Source organism: Haemaphysalis longicornis, unplaced genomic scaffold (assembly GCF_048455015.1).
Source record: "Haemaphysalis longicornis isolate Haplotype H1 unplaced genomic scaffold, Haemaphysalis longicornis Haplotype H1 scaffold_2, whole genome shotgun sequence".
Classification (NCBI taxonomy): Eukaryota; Metazoa; Arthropoda; class Arachnida; order Ixodida; family Ixodidae; genus Haemaphysalis; species Haemaphysalis longicornis.
The window spans coordinates 103,919,637-103,947,327 of record NW_027526295.1 but is presented as its reverse complement, the minus strand read 5'-3'; the positions used below and the strand labels follow the sequence as shown (position 1 = coordinate 103,947,327).

The following is a 27,691-nucleotide window of genomic DNA, read 5'->3' as shown; positions in this document are numbered from 1 at the left end:
TCGGGGAAGCGTGCGAGCTATGCACGAACGGTTTGTGCGACGCCAACATTTGCGGGGCCTCAAAAGAATATGTCTTAAATGTAGAGCACTTAAGGGGCTCGCCTTGTCCTCATAGCTCGTTCGCTTAGAACAAATTTTGATCCGTTCACTACGTCACCAGCTGAACGCAATTGGATTGTCGTAGCCACAGACCACAAGACACGCTACGCAAAGACCGTCTATCCTCCGAAGGGGACCCACGAGAAGCCGCTAAGTTCTTCAGTCCCAATGTCTAGCGACTGCCGGAATAAGGCGACGAAGAGAGATAATGAACCCAGGCAGAGCCCCATGGCGTTACGGCGTAAGGGACCCTAACAGGGGCTTCGAAAAACAAGCGCTTTTTCAAGCCTTAACCGTTCGAAACTCCTGAACCGCTATTGCTTGTCATACATCTCCCCGTTGTTTAGCACGACGAAAACTGCAGGTACATTGCAGGCAATATTTGCCCGTAGCCCCCGCGTCTATTTAGTAACGCCCGTTGGGTAATTTTTACGATGATAAGCGAAAAACTGATTGATTCCTGTCATAGGAATCGGTAAAACACAAAGTGAAATGTGCAACGAAATCTGCAGCGAAAGGAACATGATTTAGGGGTGCGCGGCTGCCTTGTGGGTGTGCTTGGCGAGTGACGTCCTTCTCGCGGGTCTCTTCGACAAATGTGCGACCGTCTTCTGCTACGTGGCCTGTACGGCAGACCGTTGCGTTACCACGAGCTCAGCTTGTGGAACGCGAGAGGCACAGTTTGTGGTTTCGACCGTGAAAGCGTGAACGCAGTCCGCTTCCCGCTGGCGTGTCGTTCATCGCACCAAAGCAGTCACGAACGTGACATTCACGCCTCAGAGTCGTTGCCTTTCAGCGGCGCTTAACGCGAGTTTTCTTACCAGGGGCTATCACACCCGAAGCACTAAGCAGCGGTGGGTGCCTTAATTCACGTGGGTCCCCGTACATGAAGGCCTTGGCATCGAGCAGCCAACTGTCTGATCTCATTAGCGTCATTATGCGCTACTTCGCTCTTCCTCTCCTAGACGACAGCACCATCTTAATGAGTCATGGGGAAGAATATAAGGCGCGTTTGTAAAGCTGTTTACGTCTGAGTTCATAGCCGGTTGGCAGAGCGCCTCGTACCTCCTGTTGCGGCGAGGGGCGAGAGAGTTCGTGGGCTCGAATCCGGCCGCCGCCATGTCAATTGCAGTTTTCTGGTGACTATATTTCTGTGACCGATATGACGTAAGTAAGATCTTGGTTACCCGTAGCATAGACCACTTTTGTGTTAAAAAGTGGCCGCCAACAACGACGCGTTCCAAACTGCGCAGTAAGGCGCCGGCACGTGCGGGATGAAAGCAAGCACATAAAGAACAGAACTCCCCCTCGGGCTGTCCCAGGAAGGGGGCACGCGAGCAATGAAAAGGCAAGAAATTTAAACTGCGCTGAACAAACCTCCGTCGAATTCATCAAGGGAGGAATGAGACTGGGAGGCGAAGAGCGCGATGGGTAGCAGGATCGAGCGGATAACGGCGCTATGGCCCAATCACTGCTCTGCACTTACGACAACTTTGACGTTGACTGGACCGGCATTAATATTTTTCTTCAAGAAAGCGTCATTACTGGTAGATCATCGATCCCATAAAGGAACATCATATGAAGGAGTAGAAAAGTACCTGCGAGTTCGGGAAAGCAGGACTGCTTTGACCGAAACTGGTCAAACCGCGCAGTGTGTGGTAACGTTCTATTCGATTGTTCCTGTACGGTTACACATGACCGTGGCCTCTCTTGCCTCCCATTTATCGAGATGCAAACGGGGGCTGCAGTCACTGTTTGCGTCCCGTTTGATCAGCGTTTCATTAGCGCTTCAGAAGTAATTAAGGAATCTTGCGGCGCCGAATGAACGCTAAAATGGCTGTGGCAAGGTCAGACATTCATACGAAGCCAACTTGCGGCTTGCGTTCAGTCTCCCTTTAAGCACTATTGCGCAACGCGTCGTAGAATAAATCTGAGGGGCCTTCACGAGGTTGCCTGAATTATGCATTATGCTCTCAGAAAACAGTTGGGAAGGCAGGGGGAGAAGAAGCATCGAACGCGTTATTATAGAACATAAGGCAGATTCAGTTTCCTGGCTTACGAATGGGATTATATTACCCTATCGCACTTCCTGAACATTTTGCCGCATGCTTTGCCTTCGCGCTTATTTGCTGTAGCAGGTTTCTCTTTGGCATTAGAAGTCGAAATATATATCTTCTCATTTACCTTTTGTTTTGCAATGAACATCTAAAACGTGAAGGGTCTCGGTAACTTCGCCGATCTTACCTTGAAAAGATAAAGGTATGGTTTAGAGATGGCAGGGCCGCCAGGATGTACGTTGTCCAAGTACCAGATACAAAAGATGATGAAGCAGTCGGCAAGCAAGTTCACGAGCACTATTTCTGCCAGGGTGATGTCGTCGGGCGTGGCTTCCACATCGTAGAAGTTCACCCAGTTGGCTCCATGCTCCGCTACATCGTTGCAAAAGGAGTGGGCGGTTGGTTTCTCGCGTAAAATAGCACGTTTGCATATACAAAATTTACTTAACCGATATGCTTCCAATCGTATTTTAAGCCTTGAGAAAGAGCCGGAAATCGATAAGTATCACAACAAAGATTTTGTCATACTCGCCCGTAATTGATTACCTTTGCGAGATTACCATTTTCATTTTGTAAAGCTGTTTATTGCGTTCCAAAATTTACGGTAATGGTAATCCATTGTGTATTTTGTCGAACATTAGCCTAAATCTATATTTTTAGGTACAGGGGCCACATAGGCTTGCAGATTTCAAAATAGCCTTATGGTTGCTGAATTACTTAAGCAATGTCATGGCAACAATTTCTCTTTTTTGCTTAGAAATTAAAGCATACTAAAAGCCTCTGTAAGTTATCTTCAGGAAACAGTTTTTTTTTACCTCCTTCTGAAATGGCGCCTTTTCATTTTTACACCGGATACTTACGATTTTTGTCTAAGATACAGGTCTGGTTTCGGAACTACGTACCTCTGGAGCTTGAACAGCGTAAAAAAATTTCAGCTGACCGGTTTTGAGGATAGCATACAAAGGTAATCAGCAATGTTGCGATCTAAAATGTGCAAGTCTTACGGTGGTGAAGATATATTTGCGCATATTCACAAAACAATCCAAAATAAACTCTTAATTTTTATTCAAGCTTGATTCTAACAGTAACAAATCTCGTAATAGTCGGGCCACATGTTATGAAATGCATTAGCATGTTTCTGAGGGATCATGCGGCACCTAATGTAGGGGAACAACCCCGCTAAGCCCTAATAATCATGCGCCCCCAATACTAGACCAGGGAAAGCTTTCTGCCCTGGTGTTGTCAATTGACGTCATCATATAAACGTTACTCTAGCACAAGAGAACGCAACCAAATCTGCCAGATTTTTGGCGAATCGTCCTTCAATGATGTCTACTGCGATTGATATCACTGTTTCATTTTCGTGGCGCAACTCACAGCAAAAAAGAAAAAGCTCCGGTGAAGTTGAAATTACGACACTGTGGCTGAAAAAATTCCCCGCATTTCCCCGAGGGGAAGAATGCGAAAGTGCGAATGCACGAGTTGAATTTGCGCGATTCGGTAATGTTCGCGAAAGAGAGATCACACACACACACACAACTACAAAGAAAGAAAGATGCATTTATTCACAGACACCTATTTGTGTTGTCGTTGTACTTGATTGCTAGAGCGGATCTCAGCTTTAAAATTTCGTGTCAGTACTCCTTTAAGCGGGTGCATTAGCCCTTCTCACGCCCGATTCTTGGCCAATCCCCCACGTGGGTATGTGCCATGTCAGCGGCCAGGCAGCGCGCGCCCATCTCCCCCCGTTGCCAAGGAAGACGAGGAGATTCCTGGCCAATCCCCCACGTGGGTATGTGCCATTCAGCGGCCAGGCAGCGCGCACCCATCTCCCCCCGTTGCCAAGGAAGACGAGCAGCGCGCGCACCCGCAGCTGTTGCTATGCGGACGGCGGCGGACGCTTCAGGCTCGCTTAAGAAGTGCATTCGCACTTAAAAAATGGCGGTCTCAGTTTTATTCCAAAGCTTGTATATCTATAAATGCGTGCACTACGAAGCTGATTTTTTGTTTGTCGGCTGATGTAGTCGTAAGGTTTAGGAAAATGTGCAAAAGTTATGTCGTTGCTCTACATAAAAGTTTTAATTGCCAGATGTCCTAATTGCTTCATTAATAAATCTATTATTACACTTACTTCCAGCTCTATTTCTTGTTTGTGGGCTTATGGGACCCTAATATTTAGGAAAACACACAGAAAACACTTCTTTACTTGAAATAAAAAATCAGGACCGAAAGGGTTAAGTTTGGGCGTTCAGCCATACAATTTTACAAGTAAACAGTATTTAATTATAGAATAGTATATATAGTTGTTAATGACTAACGCGAGTGATCTTCCCATGTTGAGAACTGGGCAGCGGAATAGCACGCATTACAAAATAGATATTAGAGAATCCAGTAACGATGTTTGAACAGAGAATTTAGGTGAATAAGATAAAAAATTGGCTTGAAAATTGAAATATACTGTATTTGCAGTAATCATACAGTTTTCTAAGCATTAAGTGTCTGTTACATGTGTTGGTCGCCTTCGACAGCATGAAGGGCGAGCAAAACATTTACACCAGCTTCCCGTGCGAGAACCCTGAGTAGTATGCGAAGCAGCCATGGGGTCGACTGAAGTTCCCATTAGTTTTCAGTTCGTCATTTCCGTTGACATTCAGCTTCGTGTGCCTTCGTTGTATCAGTAGCTTCTTGACGTAGTTTGAGTGAAGGACATCGGGCGCGTTGGTAGCACATGCTCCCGTCTCGATTTATAGCGCAGTGGGAATAGCGCCACGTACCTCCCGTTGCAGTCAGAGAGTCGGGGATCGAAACATCGCGCCGCCTAACTATTTCTTTTTATAGTGGACTGCGCTGACGTCAGGCCAAACGCCGACGGTGTTGAAGAGACGGGCATGCGCAGTAGCGTGGGGACGGCGGACAACGACAACGAGGGAGGGAGGGACACAGCCCCGAGCATGAGATGCTTCGCATCTAAAAGTGGAATGAGGATTTTCACAGAGGAGCTGCTTAAGCTTGAGCTTGGTCTGTAAAACAGACAAAGAAGAAATACCAGTGCACGTGAGCCCGCGTTCCGCGAGAAGCAACCGACGTCGCTCAGGCTTGCACGTGGACTTGCGCCCCTTTAGGAGCTCGCAAAAAATGCCAACTAAAAATACTGAGCGCACGTGAGCGCTGCGCCTCTTCACCAACGCCCGGGATTGTCCAACTCGACTTTGAAGAGCGCTCTGCCAAGCGTTCATGGTGTGATCTCGCGCGTGTTCTTTCTTCGCCACTTCACGTGCGTTCGCGCGTGAAGTTGAGAGCACAGACGCCGAGTTTGCGAAGCCGGTTGCCGCCTGTTCTAGCGCGTCCTAGTGCGGTCCACTTTGTTACAGATATGCAAGACTGCTGACAAAACGATCCCTGCCTCCCAGTCATGGAAAACGTTCAGCAGCAAGGTCGGAAATTCGTATGAGGTGCGACAGCCGTGTCATCGACGAAGGGACGGGGCCTGCAAGCTCTGCTCATCCTCCAGTTATGCACCTTTAGTGGGAGCTTCGTCAATTCTTTGTTTCCAAGCTCAGCAATGATCTACACTAGGGTGATTTATTCACAAAAGATGAATATTCGCATGCCACGTTAGGTATTTGTCGTTACCCCGAATCTTTTAGTGCTGTCAAATACTTGTACGTGAAAACCAGTGACAATAAGCAAAGAAGACGAAGGGGACGAGATAAACCAATCAGCAAAGGCACGTCCCATTTTTAAAATTAGTTCTTGAGGCTCCTTCCACTTCCTGCTAATGACAGCAAGGCTTCTGGGATCCTTCGTATCTTTAGCCCTTCTCATTATTCAGTTGAAAAGGGTTTTTAAAATATGAAATATCTCTTTCTGGAACCGATTGCGAATTGAATAGTAATAACAATTCGGCATCCTCTCCAACTTTTTACTGTTCTTACATACCCAAAATTCGAAATCGGATGAACAGGGTCGTGGGTCATAAAGGGACCCTGCACTTTCGATAAGTGCTTTCACTCTTTCATTCGCGTCTGGAACCACTGCAAAAGCTATAGTTATTGCCAGCACGGAGCTGCACTGCGTTATTTACTCGTCGCACCAGATACGCCTTCCGTTTCGGCTTTGTTTTTGTGGATTTATTTCAAATTGCTATTGAAAACCGTTCATTGCTGCAACTGAAGGAAAACCTGCCGAGATACGCTACATGGCCTTCGTAACGTAATTCAAGCCGTCTAAGAACGTCAAGTCCGGAAAAGAAAGAAAAATCTATTGAGTGAGTTTACAACTTATTTGATGGGCATAGAGCAGTAATGTTTGGCTTAGGCACTCTGCGACCCCCTAATCTAAGTACTGGATGTGTGGAGTGACTACATTCTGCAAGCATATAAGATTTCAAAAAAAAGTTGAAAAAAGTTTCGCAGGGTCCCTTTAACCCATTACACATTTGCCAGACAAAGGGAATAAAGGTAAAGTAATAAAGCTAAAACAAAAATAGTAGTTTGGGAATGGGCCGGAATCGAACCCAGGGAGTTCGGAATTTACGAGCCTCCCCGTCACCAGCCCGGCTGCGTGGTTCTAGCTGCATAATACTGTACGTAGTGAACATGTGGCCTTGAACTTGAGCAAACATTGGCAACCGTTGAAGGCAACCAGAAATAGAATGAATTTGACATTGCTTGGAAATTCGTAAGCCTAGCTTATGTTTTGGCGAGCCTATCCTAACAAGAGCCTCATATGCCTACCTAAGGAAAATAATGACAAGTGCCGTCTAAGGATCATGGTCCATTCACCAATAGTCATTTGCCGACGTCTTCAACCTACCCAACGAAATATCTCACATAGGCACTCACTGGTATCGGCCATGACATTGAAAACAGTGTGACAGTCTCCCAACCGATTCACGAACTACCTTCCTGTTCGCTGCTGCGTTGAAAGATCCACACAAAGAAAAAAGGGGGCTTTTATTTCGACGTGAGTCTTCAGCATTCTCTACTGACAGGCAGCGAATATGTGTCTTGAGGCAATTTCTTTTATGTCTAGAGCCTCAACGACCTCCTAACAGTTCTGCGTAAAAAAATTTGAGACAGTTTTAAATCTTTGGCTGCACACTGTTCGGAGCAACGCTGCTGCAAATGCCCACAAAGATCGTCTTTTAAAGAGTGCTTCTGTTCTGATCACGTTACTTTTATCAACCACGCGTTGGCCAATGTAAGCATGGCTACAAGAAAAGGAAGTAAGAAAAAATTATCATTACAACGGCCTGAAGAGTCCTTGAGCGGATCATTTATTCATATCTAGAGGTACCTGCACTCAGTTCCTATATTTTCCAGTCTTGGTCATTTTAATCGTGGCAGACAAGAGAATGGTTTTACCGAACCGCCGCCTGAATACATGCGAAACCTACGGTGTGTATGAAACTGGAGAAAAAAATTTACTTTAAAAAGCCTTTAACGTACGCTGCCCTGTATATGCCGCCAATGGAGCTCGCATAGAAAGCTTTTGCACGGTTAGGCTCTAAACACCCCCGAAAAGCGTGTCGAATTTAAAGGAGCCATGAAGAGAAAATACAACTTCGTTTAATTTGAAAGAACTAGGATTCATTATCTCACTCAGCTCCATTACAGTCCCAACAGAGGTTTTTTAACGAAAAAAAAAGCAAGAAGTATTTAAAAACTTTCAAATTTTGCGCCACAGTGACGTGTTATGAGCAAGAATGACGTCATACGGGCCAACAATAAAACATAATTTTCGGTGCGTTAACTGCACGTTAGCATTCAAGTGGTGCGGTCAAATGGAACTAGAGGCCCCATTACAGACGTCCAGTCATGTGTCGTCGCGACAGGTCTGTCAGGCGGCCGCCAATCGCACAAACAAGGTTCCTTGACGTCATAGAAAAGTTGCGGGAAATTGGCCAGGGGGTCGCGACTGCTTCACACGTTTTCTTTAATATCTCCGTTATTTGTTCGGACAGTGCGATGATATTGGTATCATTGTTATCGGGTCTAAGCAGTCTTTCTAATAAACCCAACTTGTATTTTGTCTTCATGGCTCCTTTAAGCGCCCAAGTCGCGTGGTGAAGGCAAAATGTAGAAAGAGCGGACATCAAGCAAATAAACGGCTGCCATATTTCAGAACGTCTAAAAGAATAAGTGCAAATTTACGATCCGTTATGCTCATATTAGGCTACACGCCAAGCAGACGTGTGTATAAGATAATTTAGGCCTCAAATTTTGAAATTTCAACTTGTTGACTTGACCACGTTGCAGGGCGAATGGTGTGCAGCCTGAACGTGAATGGCGTGCAGCCAGCTCTCCTCCGGGCCCCCGTCGACGCTCGCGACACAAATGCTTGTTCTCTCCCCCCCCCCTCCCCCCCCCCGCTCCCCACCTTCTAAGCATACGCCGCACGTTCCCTCCCCTCTATTCTGGGCTTACCCGTCGCGAGCAAGTAGTAATTCGGCAGGCGCAAACATATACACTGCACACACCCACTCGGCTCCATCTGTTCCAACAAACACCAGACACCCCTGTCCCACTCTGTCCCCACTGCCTTATTACCCCTACCCAGGAACACATTCTGTGGAAGTGCCCCTACAACCCTACCCAACCACACAATTCCACAGGAGAATGGCTGGCTGTTGCGGCGAGTCTCCAACAGCAACGGGAACTGGCGGCCCACATCAGGGCCCTCAGCGGCTGCCTGGACCGAGGCGGCTGATTCGCCCCACCATCCCCTAAATAATAAAGTTTATATCTATCTATCTATCTGAGCGTACATTAGGCGAACCCGCTCATGTTGTTAGACCAACTTTATGGCATAAAATAAGAGCTGTCATCATCCAGTAAGATCAGTTGGGGGTAACTCACTTTGTGCTGTTCGCCGTTTTTGGAGCCAAAATTGAAGAAAGTCTACCGCACGCACAGGGAATAAACGTACCGAACTTCTCGAAGCGTTCCAGCACGCGGAAGCTCCAGTGCAGGCTCATGCCCGGGAAGACCGAGGTGAGGAGCTTGTCTCTTCGCTTTATGTAATGGTATCCGTGGCCGTAATCGTGTTCCAGGGCCAGGAACGGCATGGAGCAGAAGATGGTCCAGTAGAGCATCGCCCCGGCCACGGCAGATTGAGCTGCGGGGAGAACAAGTGCGACTAACCACCAGAGTTGCAGCACCGCGTGCGACGTCCTTATCGGACATTAATGTCGCGTTAGCACCATACAGAGAACAGTCTCTATGTGACGATCACCACCAGCCACAATGGCGAACAGTTAGGTAAAACTGTCGGTTTAGCGAACGTGAACATAATAAGAATTCAATATTCCCACCCAGAAAATTTTACGAATTCCCACCTGTAGTTTTTTTAGGGCGAAGCACCGTAGGGGCTCGGGCTATCGGCGTCTCATGTAGTTAGGGTACTAAAACACCAGAACACTTGTTTCCCTACGCGTGGCGATAAATCGTAACCCGTACTAAACGAACGCATTGCGACGCTCGTTTCCCTACGCCTTGACTTAGATCGTTTCATCTGCACGGGCCAAAACGCGTAGTAAAAGAACACACCGGGACACTTGTTTTCCAACGCCTCCAGCTAGAACGCTTCGTGTTTAAAAGACACCAGTCTTTAACGGCATAGCTGCATACCTCTACCCCAAACAGTTTCATCTCCGTGGGCAAAGATGCCAAGCCGCCAATGCCTGAGACGCCGAGCGCTGAGCATCGAAACCTCATCATAACTTCCAAACAGCATCATATATCGAAACCATAACATCGAAACCGCATTGTACACTTATACACTGCATGCTTCGCTTCTTCCCAAGTTTCACGTTAGGGGAGATAGCCCGGTTTTTTACCGTAACGATCAGGTACAAGGAGAGAAATTTGCACTGTATACAACATGACGACGTTGGTGCACAAGGACTACAAAGCACCGGCTGAGTTGAACTGTCGGCCCGAAATTACACACTTGCGAAACATGACGGGAGCAGGCACAATGCTGTGGCCATTGTGCGATCCCTTTATTTTATTTTCTGCACTTGAAAACTCCAATGTGAACCATCAAACGTTTGCCTTTTTTCTAACCTTAGGTTTATTAGTGTGGTATTGGAAATACATACGGCGTTACAGAATGAATTACACGAGACATTACAACCATATCCCATTATGTGCAGCCACACGCGAGCATACACGGTCAGAACCACCTATAGGCTCCAGAAAATTATACACCGACACAAGCTACGACGGAGTTTTTATTTATGATTTTCGTAAGCGCCTCGTCCGGCAGCCTTTAGAAAAACGAATCATTGCTGAGCTGACCCATATGTTATTTTCGCCGAATTGTGTAATATTTTAATAGATAAATTCGTAAACGTTAATGCAGTGTTGCGAAGCGCAACTTGTAATAACTTATACTTGATTGCAATGGTTAACAAGTGAAGCTGAGTTGTCTGTGGCTGGTCTGTCTGTCTTTCGTTTTTGCCTGCATAAAGATCACAATTTTGATGTTATGCCACCCTTAACGGCATCATGAGAAGCTGTTCGCACTTGAAACGTGAAATCATCAGCATGATTAAAAAACGTTTTTTTGAAGAGGATTGGGCAGATTTAGCTCATTTGATCATTCAAAACAATGCTGCAGAGGGCGTATGGCGTACAACTGCTTCGCATATTCAAAGAGGTGACCGCGTCCCATTTCGGTGAATTATAATAGAGATTAACCATTGGCTGTATACTTGCATACCTTTCAAGTACACCGGGAAAGGTGTATGCAAAGCTTACATCAGTTTTATTCTCGCACGGCGTAGAAAGCTCTCTGATGTGCCCCAGGTTTATGATTTGATAAAAGGTAGAAGACACCATACGTTCCGAAAAGAACCCTTGGGCATGTGAAGTACCTTGTTTCAATCTAAATTTCAACCTACGAAGTAGAGGTAGCAGAGGTAGAAAATTTAGTTACCAGCATAACTTGGCACACATTTTCCCCCCGTGATGACTTTTCCATCCTGCTGGCAAATTGAATTGCACAGACCATAGCAACGTGTATTTCAAACAACTATTAGATCCCGCGCAAGGTTCAAAACATTTTACCGTGCTATTTTATTCGAATTGGATTGTCAGTGAAAATGTCGTTTTCACCAATGCTCACCAATTGGGTGCAACATCTTCAGGTCCCATACCTCCGAGTGTATATTTTATGTGCTAAGATTCTGCGCTCATAAATAAAATTCAAACATTGTCAGTCTAAAAGGATTTCGCGTCAAAACACCAATGCAAGTTTAATACATTAAAGGCTATGTGGATGACGAAACACATACTACTGACTCGCCATCTTCGTTTTTTCAATGATGCTATTATCACAATAATTAGCTCGCCTACCACCAAGAGCAAGCGGAAGTTATTTTGATTGTTAAATTGCATTACAGAAGTACTGCCAGCCATGTGATCATCTTCAGAGAAAATTTCGAGGTACAACGGATTCAGATTACGTAGAATAAGAGTGTCTTGGTGCCTCCGCAGAATTCTCTCTCCTGATCTGGTTGCAACAATGATGACGATGTCAGCTGAGCATCAAATCCGTACAAAGAAAAGGACACCTGACGTGTATACACAAATCATAATATTTTTACGCCTTAATAGCGGTAATATATACGCCAGTGTGCACAAATTTACCGTATTTACTCGCGTAATGATCGCACTTTTTTCCAAAAATATGATGCCAAGTTAGGGGTGCGATCATTACGCGAGGTAAGTTTTTCGAGAAAACATTTCAGCGCGGAAAACGCAAGTTGCAGCTCAGAATGTTTACGATAAGTCTCATGAACATCATAAACATAACAAATAAAAACGTAATAAAAACTCCATTGACCACTGAATGACCACCGAGTGATGCAAAAGATTGCGGAACGCGCCGGAATTACGGAACGCACCGGAACGAGTTTGCTGTGAGGTGAGAACAGGTCGACCAATAAGTGGCTGCTGCTGTCACAGTGTGGGACATCAAGACACGGCTGCCGACACAGCGAGCCGAGCTCGTTTTTTTATGTTTTATGAGTACATTATGTGCATTTCGTGAGAGTTTCTTCCGCACCAATAATGAACTCACGCTTGCCGATATCGCTAGTATTATCAAGTCCGCGGCAATAACGTAGCCATGTCCGCCTTGAAAGAGGAGGAAACTATCGTAAGCACGACCATCGTCGTCTAGACTTGGAACACATACGACATATGGCTGCGGCAAGTTCACGGTGCGATCATTGCGCGGGAAATAAAAAAAGTTATATTTTGCCGATGAACTTCACGAGTGCGATCATTATGCGAGTAAATACGGTATTTTTGGGATGTAAAAAACTGACATTACCAGCGTAATATATAACTACAAGTGTAAAATTACAAGTTGTGCTGTTTGTGTCGTCACACACGCCACTTACGGCTGGCGAAGAACATGGAAAGCAGCATGGCGTGCATGATGCTCGAGCTGCAGAAGCACATGAGGATCCAGAAGACGAGCGTGGGGTCGCTGTAGAGGATGAAGGGTCGGCCCTCTTCGTTCCTCTTCACGCTCACGAAGAGCATCATGATCGTGGAGATGGCCACGTGTATCACGAATGCCGTCAAGTAGTGGCTCCCCCAGTACAGCCAGTCATTGAGCCCCGACAGTCGCATCAGTTCCTTCATACCTAGAATCATGGTAAACGATTAGGCGACATCTGTACGCAGCACACTGAACTTAATGGTACCAAATTAATGACATATTGGCTTTTCTAAAGACCAAGCAGTAATCAGGTTTTAACTAGAAAGTAGATGGCAATCTGTCATAGAATGACGACACATGAAGCATTTTGTACATTCCGAAGACTAGATTAGAACTGTATGCTGTCTGAATTGTTCTGAGTAAAAACGTGACCACTAAGTCTTCACAAATTTGCCGACGTATGAAGCATTTTGTACATTCCGAAGACTAGATTAGAACTGTATGCTGCCTTAAATGTTCTTAATAAAAACGTGGCCACTAGGGCTTCACAAATTTAGCATTCATTACAATAACTCTTCCCCTAGCTTCTTCTCATAGTACCCACACATGCTAGTTGTGATGTTCTCTTGTGGGTGATTAAATTACCCTAGAATTTAATGCAAGAAAGGTGTAGTCAAAACTTCGACCTTTCGTACGCACATATGTGTAGGCACTGAAGCGTCCTGCTGCGAAATCAATCGCAGCAGAACAACACAGCAGAGCGGAGCGGCCTAGTGATTTTCCTTTTTCAGCCACTGTAGGCAGCCACCGCAATGTCATGCTCACCCACCGTGGTGGTTCAGTGCCCATGGCGTTGTGCTGCTGAGCCCAAGAACGGGGGTTCAATTCTCTTCAGCGTGGCTGCTTTTCTGATGGAGGCGAAAAGCCACATGACCCATGTGTCGAGCTTCAGCGCTCGTTGAAGATCCCCAAGTGGTCGAAATCGATCCCGAGCCCTCCACTATGGTCCGCCTCATAGCCCGGGTGTAGCTTCGGTGCGTTAAACCCCACAACCAATCAATAAAAGGAAAGCCGTGCTCACCCGTGGACTTCTCTTCGGCAAGACGCGCCACAAACACCGAGAAGGGGATCAGCATCCCGATGCAGAAGCGCGTGAGGACGAGGGCGTAGTTCTTCGTGTCCTTGTGCTCGATGTGCTCCGGGTAGGGGAAGCGTTGCAGCTTGACGGGGGGCAGCGGGTAAGGGTAGGCGAAGCGCAGCGCTTGCAGCTCGAGGTCCCGCTGCTGCAGCGCCGCCATGATGGGCAGCAGCGTGTTGACCTCCGGGAACTGCTCTTCTTTCACTGGACCCTCGGGCTGGGCGATGAGCCACTCCGGGTAGTGAAGCTGCAGGGAAGGAGATGGAACCAGGACTGGAAAACTAAACTTGTTCTCCTGAGAAAGCGGCTGCTGGTGCCTGATATGGCTGCGGAAATGTGCAGACGGGCGCTATACAATAGACTAACAATATATTACTGTGTAATGCTGCCGATACCACGAGGTAGTTATTCTAGGGTGTGGTGGGTGAGTGTGAAAACGTCAAATAGGAACCTGCCATTCTCAGAGGGATCAGTGCAGGCTACAGGAGCACGGATCGTGTGCATGTGATTTGCGCTAACGCTTTCTTTCTAATATAATGGATGATTCAGTAAACCTCCTTCCAGTAACGCTCAAAATATGAGATGGCCACTTGTAGATGGTTTTGTGTGTTTGACACAGTACCGACAAGTTACTAACAAAACACAAAAGTATCCTGAATTACCCATCGCGGTGGCTCAGTGGCTAAGGCGTTGCGCTGCTGAGCGCGAGGTAGCGGGTTCCTTTCCCAGCCGCGGCGGCCGCTTTTCTGATGGAGGCGAGAAGCAAAAACGCACGTGTGTAAGAAATTTCGGGGCACGCGAAAGATCCCTAGGTGGGCAAATTTAATCCGAAGCCCTCCACTACGGCGCGCCTCATCGCCCGCGTTGCGTTGGCGCGTTAAACCCTACAATCAATCTAACCTAAATTCGCGTTTTTATAATGGAACACGTCTCTGAGACTTCTCCCGGCAGGCAGCTTACTCCCACGTTCGGTAGTACGATGGCGGAAAACTACCGGTCTACTCCGGTGGCCAAGAGCCGTAGTAAATAGGCGCATTTACCACGATTGGACCTCCCCCCAAAAAGGAGCATCGGACTTTTAATACCACGCTGGCCCTAATGGGAGTATAAGATACACCCACGCCTCCTCATTATCCTCCTCCTTCACTCCCTCCCTCCCCTACGTCCTCTTACGAAATGGGTGCCAGTTGGTGTAAACTTTTGTCGAGTCTGAACTTGCGACCACACGAATGGATGTTAGGTGCTTCCTGCCAACCGAAGCCCGTTGTGAACATTTGCAACCAACCTGGAATAACTGAGACACACTACAAAGTGTCCACCGAGTCACCGGCGTTCGAGCCGACGGACTACGCCAGCAAACCAACGCGAGGCTTATAAGCCGCGACCGGAAACGGAGAGTGGCTCGTTGAAAATAATGCGGTTGTGCCTCTGGGAACCGGTGCGTGGCAACCATTGCACGGTTTATATTATAACCACGATTTTGGGCCACCTGTGGCCTTTACAATGTCAAATTAAACTCAATGTGATTTCTGCGTCCCTTTCCCGGCGATTCTCCGCCTGTCTAGGCGAGAGTTGTGCATGAGAGAGTGAGCCACGCTCATTCTCAGGAACAACGAGAGAAAGAATTTAACACGCATTGCACAAGCCGTTTGAGAGTTCACTTTTCCCCGCTGGGTAATTGTTTGTCTCTGTCGCTTGTTTTCTCGTTTGAGCGTTTTGGATGTTTTTGCTCCTTTGTAGCTCACATCTTGCGTAGCCACCCTTATATACTTATGTTGGCCGTGGCCACGGCCGGGCTAGAGCGGCGGCGGGCCCGCGTTGGGAGGGCCTTCGCAAGGGGCCTAGTTCCTGCCTGCGGCCGCTGCGAGGAGCCGGCGCTGTGAGCCCCCTCTGCTTGACGCGCGCGTCTCCCACTCCGCGGGCAAGCTTTGCGCCGCTGCCGCTCTTGTTTTCTTTCTTTTTCGGTGCCATCCTGGCTACGGGCCTACACCAAAGCGTGGGAAGGGGGCGGGGTACGAAGCAAGCGGCGAAGACATGCTCATCAACTAATAATGACTTCGATGATTATTTTTGTGTGGCACGCTAAGCACCAGCCATACGCGGCTTTGATGTATGCTCTGAGGAAATTATTGAAATAATTGGAAAATGAGACAGACCACGGAATCAATCGTATAAATTGTTACCTTTGGCTCTTTCTGTTGTCTTGTTTCATTTTAATTGGCCAGATTTAGGGGAAAACCCCAAGGCCGAGTAAGTTCCTGGGAAGAAAAATTTGACATCCACTTCAATGTAGCAATAAATCTTCCTTCGCTTGTTTTGTTTTATTTACTTTTTTGGTCCTTCAGGTCCCACCTCCCCCCGAACTGAAATCCTCAGTACTCAGCTGTTGTGGGCACCCGCCACAAAATTTTACTACTCTTGCTTTCAACTCGTAACTGATTCGCCTTTGCTAGTTTCAATGTTTCAGGTTCGTATGCAGGTTGGGAGTGCATTGGTTAAAGAATACTGAAATTGTCATAGGTTACTTATTAAAAGTAGCACTGCGGCTGTTAAGATGCCATGCCGGAGAAAAAGCATCGGTGGAGTATAACCCGTGAACTGAAGGGCAGCAGGAAGACTGGAAACGAGTTTATGCGGACAGTTTATTTGGGGCGTAAGATTCACAACCCAAGCCAGCTATCAGCTTGGCGATGTAACCCGGAACGTAAGGCAAGTACCAGCAGCACAAAGAGGCGTGTGCATCATCATCCTCTGGCGTGGAGATATTTTGGTGCCACGCAGTGTCGACTGCTTGAAGCTGTGCTCCGTCATGTGCCTTAATTCTGACCACCAATTTAGGTCCAGCGACTGGCAGCAACACGTGAAAATTACATCAGTTAGATAGGTTGTCTCAAACTATAATCGTTTGGTATGAGAGCCGTTTGATTATTCTTTTGTCTAATTTGTTGTATACGTTCTGTCGTGAATTGCGCATAACTTGTATACCTTTGCCCTGCTGGTTTCACGGACAGAAGCACCTCTTCGCGCGTTTGCTCTTAGTTTTCGTAGACATGTCCCCGAATGTTGCTACTGCGTACTTTTGTACATTATAAGTAGTAGTAAAGCCTTTTTTATTAATAGAGGTGGGCGATTGGTCGATTAACCTTCCGATTAATAGATTAATGTTCTAGTTGCTAATATTTTTTTTAATCAGTTAGTTGGTTGAAGTTCAGGCGGGGAAAGCGCCAACGACGATCTGGATCCCTTGGAAGAGTGCCATGCGCATGCAGAGATCCCTCGTTTCTGGAACTAGCACCCATTGTAAAAAAGGCTGCTGTGCGTCGCGCTGACCTCAACGCCATTTTCAATCCCATTTACTTCCTGTCCTCAACGCGAGCGTGTGTTGAACGCAGTCTCGCGTGCTGTACTGATCAGCACAACCGGGATGACGTCAACAAGAAAAGAAACTAACGAATTTCTCGGCCTCCTCAACTGCATGGACGAGGTACCATTGATCGCATAAACTGACCTTAATTCATGAACAATCCAATAGAAACAACCATTAAAAATGGCCCATTTCTAAGCCATTTTTTAAATGAACACGGCCGACTAATTGGTTAATATACAGTCGAACACGGATATATCGAACTCCAAGGGGATCGCGAAATAGTTCGATATATAAAAAATTCGAAATAAAAAATATGGGCTCTGAGACCTCACCTATGGCGGACGATCACTTACCGATCGTCGCATTCCAGAATGACAACCAATTCCGCACTCACGACGCAACAGGACGCTTTATTTCCGTGAAAAAAAAATCGCTGATCTTGGCCTGCTTCTTCGTCCTGGAAATGAATTAAAGACGCTGGTCTCGATCTTCTCGAGGCTGCACAACTAGAAAATTCCAGCAGTACACTGCGCCTTCGCTGACCCTTCACAACACGCACGCAAAAGAAGAACAGCGCACACGTACCACAAGAACTTTGAAGGTAACAATTCCAAGGCTCTCTGAACGGACTCCAACAAAGCGCTCGCGATGGTCATCTCCGAGAAAAACAGAGATCTCCGAAAGGTGCGGGAAAACTCGCCAAACAGCAGCAACATCAGCAAAATGCAAAAGAAGGAGGAGGCCGCCAGCGCCTTCGTTCCCTCTTCCCTTTCCCGAGATGACATCGGGGGAAGAAAGACCCAGAGAGAGAGGAAAAAAAACTCATTTTCGGCAAGCTAAAAAAAGGACGTGCGCAGTCGGGACATCCCTACCTCGCACTGTCACATTTTCCGAGCGTTTGGGCTTGTGTGCCTAGAGAGATTTAGCCTACCGGGCTCCGTCCGCTAACGCTACGGCGGCCGGTAGCGGGGCCCGACTGGGCAAGCGCAAATTCGTTCCGGTATGGGGGATTAGTTCCGCGAGCCAGTCTTCGCCATGCCAGCAAATTCCTCTACATCCTCCTCAACCTCAATCGGGGGTGCAGCGACCGCCGAAGAGCACCTTCCAGCTCGCGCGGCGTTCGATATACCCAATGTCGGGAAAAATACGGTTCGATATAAACGTACGAATTCCTATACTTTTACACAGGGTTTTCAAGGGGATAATTTATGAGTTCGATATAGACAATAATTCGATATACCCGTGTTCGATATATCCGTGTTCGACTGTAATAGATTGTTCAACCAATCGAATTAGAATTTCTAATCGACTCCCAGCCCTACTTATTACATTATAATAATACAATAATGTGCACAATAGTTACAATAATAGTAAGTATTAGCTATCTTTCGGCGGTGGCCAGAAAGGCCCAATGGCAATCCCAGGGAGCGTATGAAAACACGATTGAATAATAAAATATTGTTATTAATATTAGTACTGTCGTCTAGTGGAATATCATCGTAATCCCTACAAAAAGCTCCCACCTTTCCAGGGCTCACAAATCTGCCCCTGATGGAGAATAAGTGGTCAATATCGTTCGTTTTCCGCGGTGTCTGGCCCTGACAAAAATTTCGTCGAGTCCGGTGTCCAGCATGCAGTTTTCAAAGCAATAATATAACAGAGCTACGAAATTCTGCTTCGATATGATCGCTGATAAATCACATAAGCACGAACGGTGCCAAAAAAAGCCCGCGCGTCCGTAAAACAGCCTTCAAATGCAAGCGCGCAAGGACCAGGCAAAGGTAGGCTCCTGCAGCCGCCACGCGGAGAGCGGCGGAACTTCACGTCGCGACTGGGCTGCATTGTTCGCGCCGCCGCTGCGAAGGCCGTATCAACACAGCGCGCGCCGCCGCTCTAGCCCGGCCGTGCCCTGGCGTACCTGTATGTCGAAGGGCAACGGTCCCGTGAAGAGTGACGCGTGGAGGTGGGCTGGCCGCTCATCCGTGCCGTTCTCCACGAATCCCCAGAACTTCAGCGCCACGGCTCTGGCGGGAGGCGTGGCGTTAGCCAGCTCACGCGCAATCGTGACAAGCTGCTGCTCCGTCGGTACGGCCTCCACGTGACTCACGCCCAGCCTGGCGAATGCCTCTCGGATCAAGCTGTTGATGTACCGGTTTTCCGGTGTGTAGTAGACCTGCATGCAGCGAGAATGTTTTCACTTCAACCAGGTCAGCCTGTCAATGCATCCGGTGGGCTGCCAAGTTACGTGAGTTAAGCGTTTACATATCTGGGTTAGGTTCTCGAGAATCTCTAGGTTTGTGTGTCTTAGGTGTGTGGATGTATTCCGAAGTTCGAAAAGTCATCTACCATGTCATAATGTTTTTCTCCAATGCGCTTCCTTCATTGACTGCGATAAACGTTACTTAACTAGCAACAAATGTATGAACTCGTCCCCCAAGGCGTCTCCTCGCCTTCTTGGTTATGGTAGGCGGAGGGGTGGGGGGGAGGAGGGACACCGGTCCTATTTATTGGGTGATAAAAGATCCCCTTCGTTGAGTGGGCCCTTCAGTCCATGCAATACTCCAAACGCCGGGCGCTCTCCAGCATGCCCACTCGACCAGTCGTTGCGGGTCTTGCGGCAGTGTTGGGCAGAGCAGCCTCCCAACAGGAGAGGGGGGGATGTGCACAGAGGTGAGCCCGCCTGAGTGTCGCTGCCCTTCCATACAGAATGGTAGGCGGTAAGAACGTGGCTTTTTTTTTCTAGCTCTTGGTTGCGTCCTCTCCGCAAGCCCGTTATTCGCAGTTATAACTCGTTATACCTAGTCTGTATTTAGGTATAGGTGCGAATTTACTATCTACACCCGGCGGCAAAATAAGCCGCGGCACGCGAGTGCGGGGCAAACTGCATCGCAGCGCCGTCTAACGTTGCACTTCTTGTGTAGAGATACCCATGTGCGCTTCGCGTCCAACCACGCTCGCTACCCTGTCTTTTCCTTCACTTCAAGCGTCAAAACTGATCACATTCAGCGTTTGGCGATAGGGCTCACCTTCCTTGCTAACATGACTCGCCCGCACACGCTTCCGCGATGAACGGTGAGGGGGAGTGTGTGTTGGTCGCACTGTCCCCATCCGACACATACCATATCTTGCCCGTCTCGATGAAGAACTGGTGCCACATATACTGCACGGTGTACTTGTATTTTTTGCCTAAAACAGGCAGTTGTCGGTAACTAAAAGTGAGCCCAACATAACGGAAAGCAATTAGGGCGAGAAATAATTTATTTCAAGTGTGATAATGAGTCACCTTGCACACGCACTAAAACAGATATTGGCAGGAAAAAAACGCCAGTAGAGATCGGCACAGTAGTTAGTTTGACAAAAAAGAACAAAAATAGGTAATGGTTGCAATGCGCGTAGAATTGATTGACACAGACCAAACGTTTTTTCTTTTAACAACCAAACTAAAGCTATCACCCAAAAAGCTGCGACATCATAGCCTTGTTCCACTGCGTGCTTTGTCAGAGTCAGGCAGATAGAGCGAAGCACCCTTCACCTTCGCCCTCTGGCGCCAAACGTGTGCCAGCGAGATATATTGAGCAACAAAGTGAGAACTAGTGCCAAGGGCTCAATGCTATCAGCTTTGCCGCTTCAAGCGAAGGAAAATAGAGGGTAGTATACCGAGGTATAACGCGCACGCGCACATTGGTGTCTCGACGCCGGAAGTGAAACGTTAGATGCACTTCGCCACACGCTCGCATGCCCGGGCTAATTTTGCCGCCGGGTGTATATAAATGTATGCGCGCGTTACGAACACATCGGCGCGAACCACGTTATGGCAATCGTTTTTTCAGCAAAGCTTTAGTACTTTCGTCCAGCCATTTCGTGGAGGATCCACAAATGACCTTTTGACCGAAGATGCATCCCCGGCGACACACCCCTCGAAGCGCATCGCGTGATTCGCCAGGCCCGCTGTTGGCGCCGGCGGGCGCCGACAGCGGTCGCCACCGCCGCTACGGCAGAGCCAGCCAATCCCCGCAGCCTGCCATGCATGCGGCGCTGGATCGTTTCCGGAACGTGACTCGTCTCGCGCCCGGCGAAGAGGAACGGTTCGTTCGCTTTGAATGAGCGCCGCGTTCGCCATGGCGAACGCCGTGTTGGACGGAACCGTTGGACGGAACCGAATCGCGTTGGGCGGAACCGAACGGCTTTGAGACAAGGTCGGCAATACAGCTTAATCAAAAGTTAACCAAGCGAAACCAAGGCTCAACCAGACTAAGCCAAGCTCTTGCTTTGCATATCCAAGGTTCACTGAGCTACGCTAAGCCGCAGCCATTTTTTTTAATGCGTAGCATACTTTGCCGAGTACCTCTACAGCCAGGAGCGTGTAACGCCCTGCATTTCTGCAAACATGCAGATATCGCGTAAGTTCCACTTGTAATCGCAATAATGGCGTAAATGGAGATAAACCCGAAATTTCGAAAAAATAAAAAATAGAAAAAAATTAGAAAAAATGGCGAAAAGTGTAACGCCCTGCATTTCCACAATATTGTAGATTTCGCGAAAGTTCCACCTGTAATCATCATGCTGCCATAAATGGGCACGATTGGTCGAACGAAATTTCGAAAAACCGGAAAAATAAGAAAAATATAAAGTAAATACGGAAAAAGGCGAAACCTGCAACGCCCTGCATTTCCACAATAAATCAGATTTCGAGAAAATTCCACATGCAATTGTTGGAATAACGCAAATGGACATCAATGGTCGAGCGAAATTTTGGAAAACTGAAGAAAAATATTTTAAAATTTCAAAAAATGTCAAAACGTATACCGCATGGCATTCCCACAATAGTAAAGATTCCGCGAAAGTTCCACCTGTAATTGTTACAGCGTAAATGGAAATAATTGGCAGAAGGCAATTTTGAAAAACTGGGAAAAAAAATTTTAAATTGCGGGAAATGGCGAACCGTGTAACGCCCTGCATTTCCACAATGCAGGTTTCGTGAAAGTTCCAAATGTAATCATAATAGTAACGTAAATTGAGATAATTCTTTGGAAAAAAAATTCAAAAATTAAAAGGTAGCATAAATATCAATAATACGGGAAATGTAAAAACGTACACCGCTTCGCTTTCCACACTTTAATGCAGATTGCGCGAATGTTCGACCTGTCGTCGTTATAATAGTGCAAATTATAATTGTATGCAATGCCTCTGGGACCTTATGCAATGTCTCCGAGCCCTTAAGGATGAATACATGAAATGAAATAAAATAAAATTGGTGAAACGAAATTTTTAAAAACTAATAAAAAAGAAAAATATAACATAATTACGGAAATGGCGAACTGTGTAGCGCCCTGCATTTCCACAATAATGCAGATTTTGCGAAAGACCCAATGGAATCGTAATAACGTAAATGGAGATAACTGGTCGAAAAAAATTTTGAAAAACTAAGAAATGAGAAAATTTGTATTTGAAAAATACGGGAAATGTCAAAACATATACGGCATGCCATTACCACAATTATGCAGATTTCGCGAAAGTGCCTCTTGTAGTCTTTATATTAGCGTCAATGGACGGTATTACTCGTATAAAATTTTGAGAAACTAACAAAATAAGAAAAATGAAAATAATTATGGAAAATGGCGAATGGTGTAACGACCTGCATTTCCATAAGAAACCAAATTTCGCGAAACTTCCAGATGTTAACGCTGTAGTAACGTAAATCGACACAATTTGTCGGACAAAATTTTGGAAAACTAAAAAATACCAAAAATATTAAAAATGACGGAAAATGGCAAACGTATAACGCATGGCATTTGCACAATATTGAAGATTTCGCAAAAGTTTCTCCTGTAATCGTTATAATAGCGTAATTGGAGATAATTGGTAGGACAGGATTTAGAAAAAAATTGGCTTGGAAAAACTCACTTGAGATAGGGGGCAAAAGAATGCTACGCAGTAGTAGATAATTCTCCGAATTTCTTCAGAATTTTTTTTACGTTTTCAAAGCACGTCCTAGACCCGCATTATGTTATTCAGTGGCGAAAGCACCGAGCGCTTGTGTCTTCTTGAGTTAAGAAGTGGCCATCCAACTCTTTTAACCGGCAAAGAGCGGTGCCACTCGTTCGCAGGCTTTCCCGCACGGTTCTGGTACGATCAACTGTGCTCTCGGATTGATTGGATGCTTCCGGAAAGCACCGAGCTACTACAACATAAATTCGTGGGATAGAACGCCGCGGCAAGTGACTTTCTGCCTCTTCACAGTGTGCGTTGCTATGTTTGACTGCTCATAGTTTGTTTTTCTATTTTGGAGGAGGAGATGGTATGACATTTTCTCGAAAAGGAAGTTTTGGACGACACAAATGTTTTTATGGCCGAATAAAGATTTGCACAATATTGCCACGAACAATTTCCTTCTGTTTTGTTCACCTAGATGTTTTGTTACCAGCATCTGTCAGCGCCCACCTGTCTAAGCTGTAAATGTAACGCCCGAAACTTGACGTTGTTCTAGTTGGGTACACATACCCGCCGCGGTGGCTCAATGGCAACGGATTGTGCTGCTGAGCACGAGGTCGCAGGTTTGATACCCGGCCGTGGCGGCGGCCGCTTTTCTGGTGAAGGCGAAAAGCAAAAGCTCCTGTGTGTACGAGATTTCGACGCACGTTAAAGATCCCCAGGTGGTGCAATTAACCTGGAGCTCTCCACCACGGCGCGCCTCATCACTATTTGTAATCGCCTTCCAGCGGATATTGCGGAGATACAGGATAAGCACATTTTTTTACACTGCATCAGCTAATAATCTAAAACGGGCATATGTATTTTTGCTTGTTTTAACTGTATGTCTAAGTTTTTAATGGGTAGCATTCTTTATCAAGTAGCCCCACAGCCCCGAACGTTTAACGTCATGCATTTCAACAAAAATGCAGATATCGCGAAAGCTACACCTGTAATCGTTATAATAGCCTAAATTGAGAATTGGTAGGACGAAATTTTGTAATCTAAAAAATGAAAAAATGTATAATAATTACAGAAACTGGCGAACAATGTAACGCCCTGCATTTGCGCAATAATGGAAATTTCGGGAAACTTCCAAATGTAATCGTTGTGACAACCTAAGTGGAGGTAATTGGTCCGACGAAATTATGAAAAACAAAGGAAGATATTAAAAATTACGAAAAATGGCAAACGTGTAACGCATGGCATTTCAACAGTAATGCAGATTTAGCGAAAGTTTCACCTGTACTCTTTCTATTAGTGTAAACGGAGATAATTAGTCCAACGAAATTAGAAAACTAAAAAATACAAAAAAACAATAATTACGGAAGCTCTCGAACCGCGTAACGCCCTGCATTTCCAAAATAAGGCAGATTTCGGGAAAGTTCCAAAAGTAATCTTCATAATAACATAAAGTGAGATCGGCCGAAATTTTGAAAAACAAAAATATAAGAGAAATATTAAACAATAACAGAAAATGGCAAAACGTATAACGCATGGCATTTCCACATTAATGCAGGTTTCGCAAAAGTTTCACCTGTAATCGTTATAATAGCGTTAATAGAGATCGTTGGTAGAACGAAATTTCGAATAAATAAAAAAAGACTAACTACGAAAAATGGCGACCTATGTAGCCGACTGCATTTCAACAATAAGGCACATTTCGCAAAAGCTCCAAGTGTGATCGTTATATTAATGTAACTGAATATTATCGATAGGATAAAATTTTGAAAAAATAGAAAAAAAATAATAATCACGGAAAATGACATGGCATTATCTCAACATTCCAGATTTCGCGAAAGTTCCACCTGAATTGGTTATAATAGAGCAAATAGAGAAAATTGCTGGAGCGAAATTTTGAAAATAAAAAGCAAACTTTTTTCATAAAAACGGAAAATGGTGAATCGTGTAACTCCATGCATTTCGACATTAATATAGATTTCGCGAAAGCGCAAATGAACTTTTTGTAATAATGTAAATTGAGATAATTGGTCGGAAGAAATGTTGAAAACAAATAGGAAAAATAAAAAAATACGGATAATCGCAAAACATATAACGCATGGAATTTCCACAATAATACCGATTTCGCGAAAGTTTCACCGGTATTCGTTAAAATAGCATGAATGGAAATAGTTGGCCGAACGAAATTTCGAGAAAGTAAAAAAGAAACAAAAATATACAATAAATACAGAAGCCAGCTAACCGTGTAAAGCCCTGCATTTCCACAATGATGCAGATATTGGGATAGTTACAAAAGTAATCAATATAATAACTAAATGAACAGTTTTGTCGGTCGTAATTTTGAAAATAAAAACAAGAAAAATATTTTAAAAAGTACGCAAATGGCAAAACACATAATGCCTTCCATTTCCACAATATTGCAGATTTCGAGAAAGTTTCCCTCTAAGCGTTATAATAGCATAAATGAAGATACATGGTGGAACAAAATTTTGAAAAAATAAAGAACAAAGGTATAAAAAAATATAACAGAAAATGGCGAACCGTGTAACGCCCTGCATTTGAACAATATTATAGACTTCGACAAAGTTCCTAATCTAATTGGTACAATAACGTAAATGGAGATAATTGGTCGGACGAAATTAAAAAAATAAGAAAACTATTTGAGATATATGGAAAATGGTAAAATGTATAACGTCTGTAATTTCGAAATATTGCAGTTTTCGTGAAAGTATCGCTTGTAATGGTTATAATAGCGTAAATGGATATTATTCGTCGAACGAAATTTAGAAATTAAAAAAAATATATGAAATTGACAAAATGAATACGGAAAGGGGCTAACCATGTAAAGCTCTGCAATTCCATAACAAGGCAGATTGCGGTAAATTTCCAACTGTAGTCGTTATATTAGAGTAAATGGAGATAATTTTTCGAGCGAAATATTGAAAAAAGTAAATTAAAAAAGAAATATACAGAAAAAGGGAAACCGTAAAATGACCTGCATTTCCACAGCAAGGCAACTTTTGCCAAAATTCCACCTATATTAGTTGTATTGACGTAAATGAAATAATTGGTCGAAACATTTTTGAAAGACAAAAAAAGAAAAATATTAAAAAGTACGGGAAATGGCTAACCGTGCAACGCCCTGCATTTCCACAAGAAAGCAGATTTCCAGCACGTTTCAAATGTAATCGTATAAGTGTAAATGGAGATAATCTGTCGAACAAAATTTTTAAAACTTAAAAATAAGAAAAATAATATTAAGCAAAACCGAAACTAATAAACCTTATAATGCCCTGCATTTCCAAAATAATGCAGATGTTTTCTCTCCGTTTTGAATGACCACTGCACTCTGAAATGCCTCTGGCCCTGAAGGCACGTAAATCAACTTACCACGGCTGCTTCGCCCTCAATATGACCAGTCGCATTGCGTTCTGTAGCAATCCTCAACCTTTTTTTTTTTTACTCTCAAGCCTAAACGCTCGGATTTTTACCACCTCCCGCCACGCGGTTTTGTTAGAATCAATATCGCTGATTGCCCCAGGTATTTTTACCCCTTCAGATGCTGCAAGGATTTATATTCGATGTTGATCTAAAAACATGCTTGCTTAGCTCTGGGAGCCTGTTGTCGTGGTGTGACCTGATCAATAAAAAAATGTTTCGGTTTCCCAACACCGAGTCACAGCGTACGTCAGTATTATAGACACATGTACAATTATACATCATGACAGGCTAATGTTTAGATATACTGTTAGATATACTTAGATATAGATATGGATATGTTAGATATAGGTCAGATATACCCAGATATACTTAGAAATACTTAGATATGGATATGTTAGATATACTGAACATGTTAGATATACTGATGCACACATGTTTAAGCTCAGTAAGGCGGCTGATTCTTAGCTTAGCCCTTCAGGAGACATCGACCGTCTAACGCGTCGCCAGGACATTCGCACACTGACCTCACTACGTTTGAGCTCCCCAGAACTGGGCAGCTAATTTAAGGAGGTGTGGGGGACCTCTCGCGTGCCATGCCCATGCTATCTGCCAACCGCTGCGTCGTAACGTTGAGGGCTTGCCGAGGTGGTGGTGTCGGGTGTTTTTCAAGTGCGAGTTCCAACAGTACCCAGCAGAAGAATTTACACGACGGCTGATTACTCACCGTGCTAATGCGGGCCATGTCCGGCTGCGTGTTCCAGAATTGCCTGGGGTGAGCGGGCTGGTAGACGGTGTCGGTCCGGCGTATCAGCGGCTCCCTGACCACCGAGTCCTCCTGAATGCCCAGCAGCAGGACGACCATCAGCACGGCCTCGATGAGCGTGGCGGCGTAGTGGCGACACACGCGCTTCAGATAGATGTTCTTCCAGATGATCACGTGGAGCTGCCGGGCCCAGAGGCAGGTGCGCTGGCCCCTGTCGTCATCCATCACGCCTAGAACGGACATAATTGGTAATGAGTGAGGAATTATTTTATTGGGGAAGCAAACAATCAGATGCCGTTTCAATCTATTTGATGTCTTAGCGCCAATTTTAGTACGACATTTTCAAGATACCCAAATGAGATTGAGAGCTACGGTGCATTCACCAAAAAATTGGCTTTGCTGCAACACACCTATTCGACGCGCGAAGATTTTCTTTC

The 27,691-nt window shown here is 45.5% G+C and overlaps 1 protein-coding gene across 1 annotated transcript; it reads right to left on the bottom strand.

Annotated features, from left to right (window-relative positions):
• Nucleotides 1–218: 218 nt before the first annotated feature.
• On the bottom strand, nt 219–27,479 carry LOC144168205 (phospholipid-transporting ATPase ABCA3-like). The gene is made up of 7 exons (XM_077697241.1): nt 27,216–27,479; nt 19,038–19,292; nt 13,696–13,999; nt 12,571–12,819; nt 9,087–9,275; nt 2,344–2,528; nt 219–278 (listed from the first exon to the last, which is right to left on the bottom strand). Exons 1-7 carry the CDS (start codon nt 27,477–27,479, stop codon nt 219–221), a joined length of 1,506 nt encoding a protein of 501 aa, XP_077553367.1.
• Between the last annotated feature and the right edge of the window lie 212 nt (nt 27,480–27,691).

Bases quoted from the DNA above. Each gene is read 5' to 3' on its own strand.
- LOC144168205 (XM_077697241.1), bottom strand. From the start codon at position 27,479: ATGGATGACGACAGGGGCCAGCGCACCTGCCTCTGGGCCCGGCAGCTC. The intron at 19,293-27,215 runs GTGAGTAATCAG...CGCTGCATGCAG, and splicing joins ACATGGCCCGCATTAGCACG to GTCTACTACACACCGGAAAA. The intron at 9,276-12,570 runs GTAAGTGGCGTG...TTCTCCCCGCAG, and splicing joins TTCCATGTTCTTCGCCAGCC to CTCAATCTGCCGTGGCCGGG.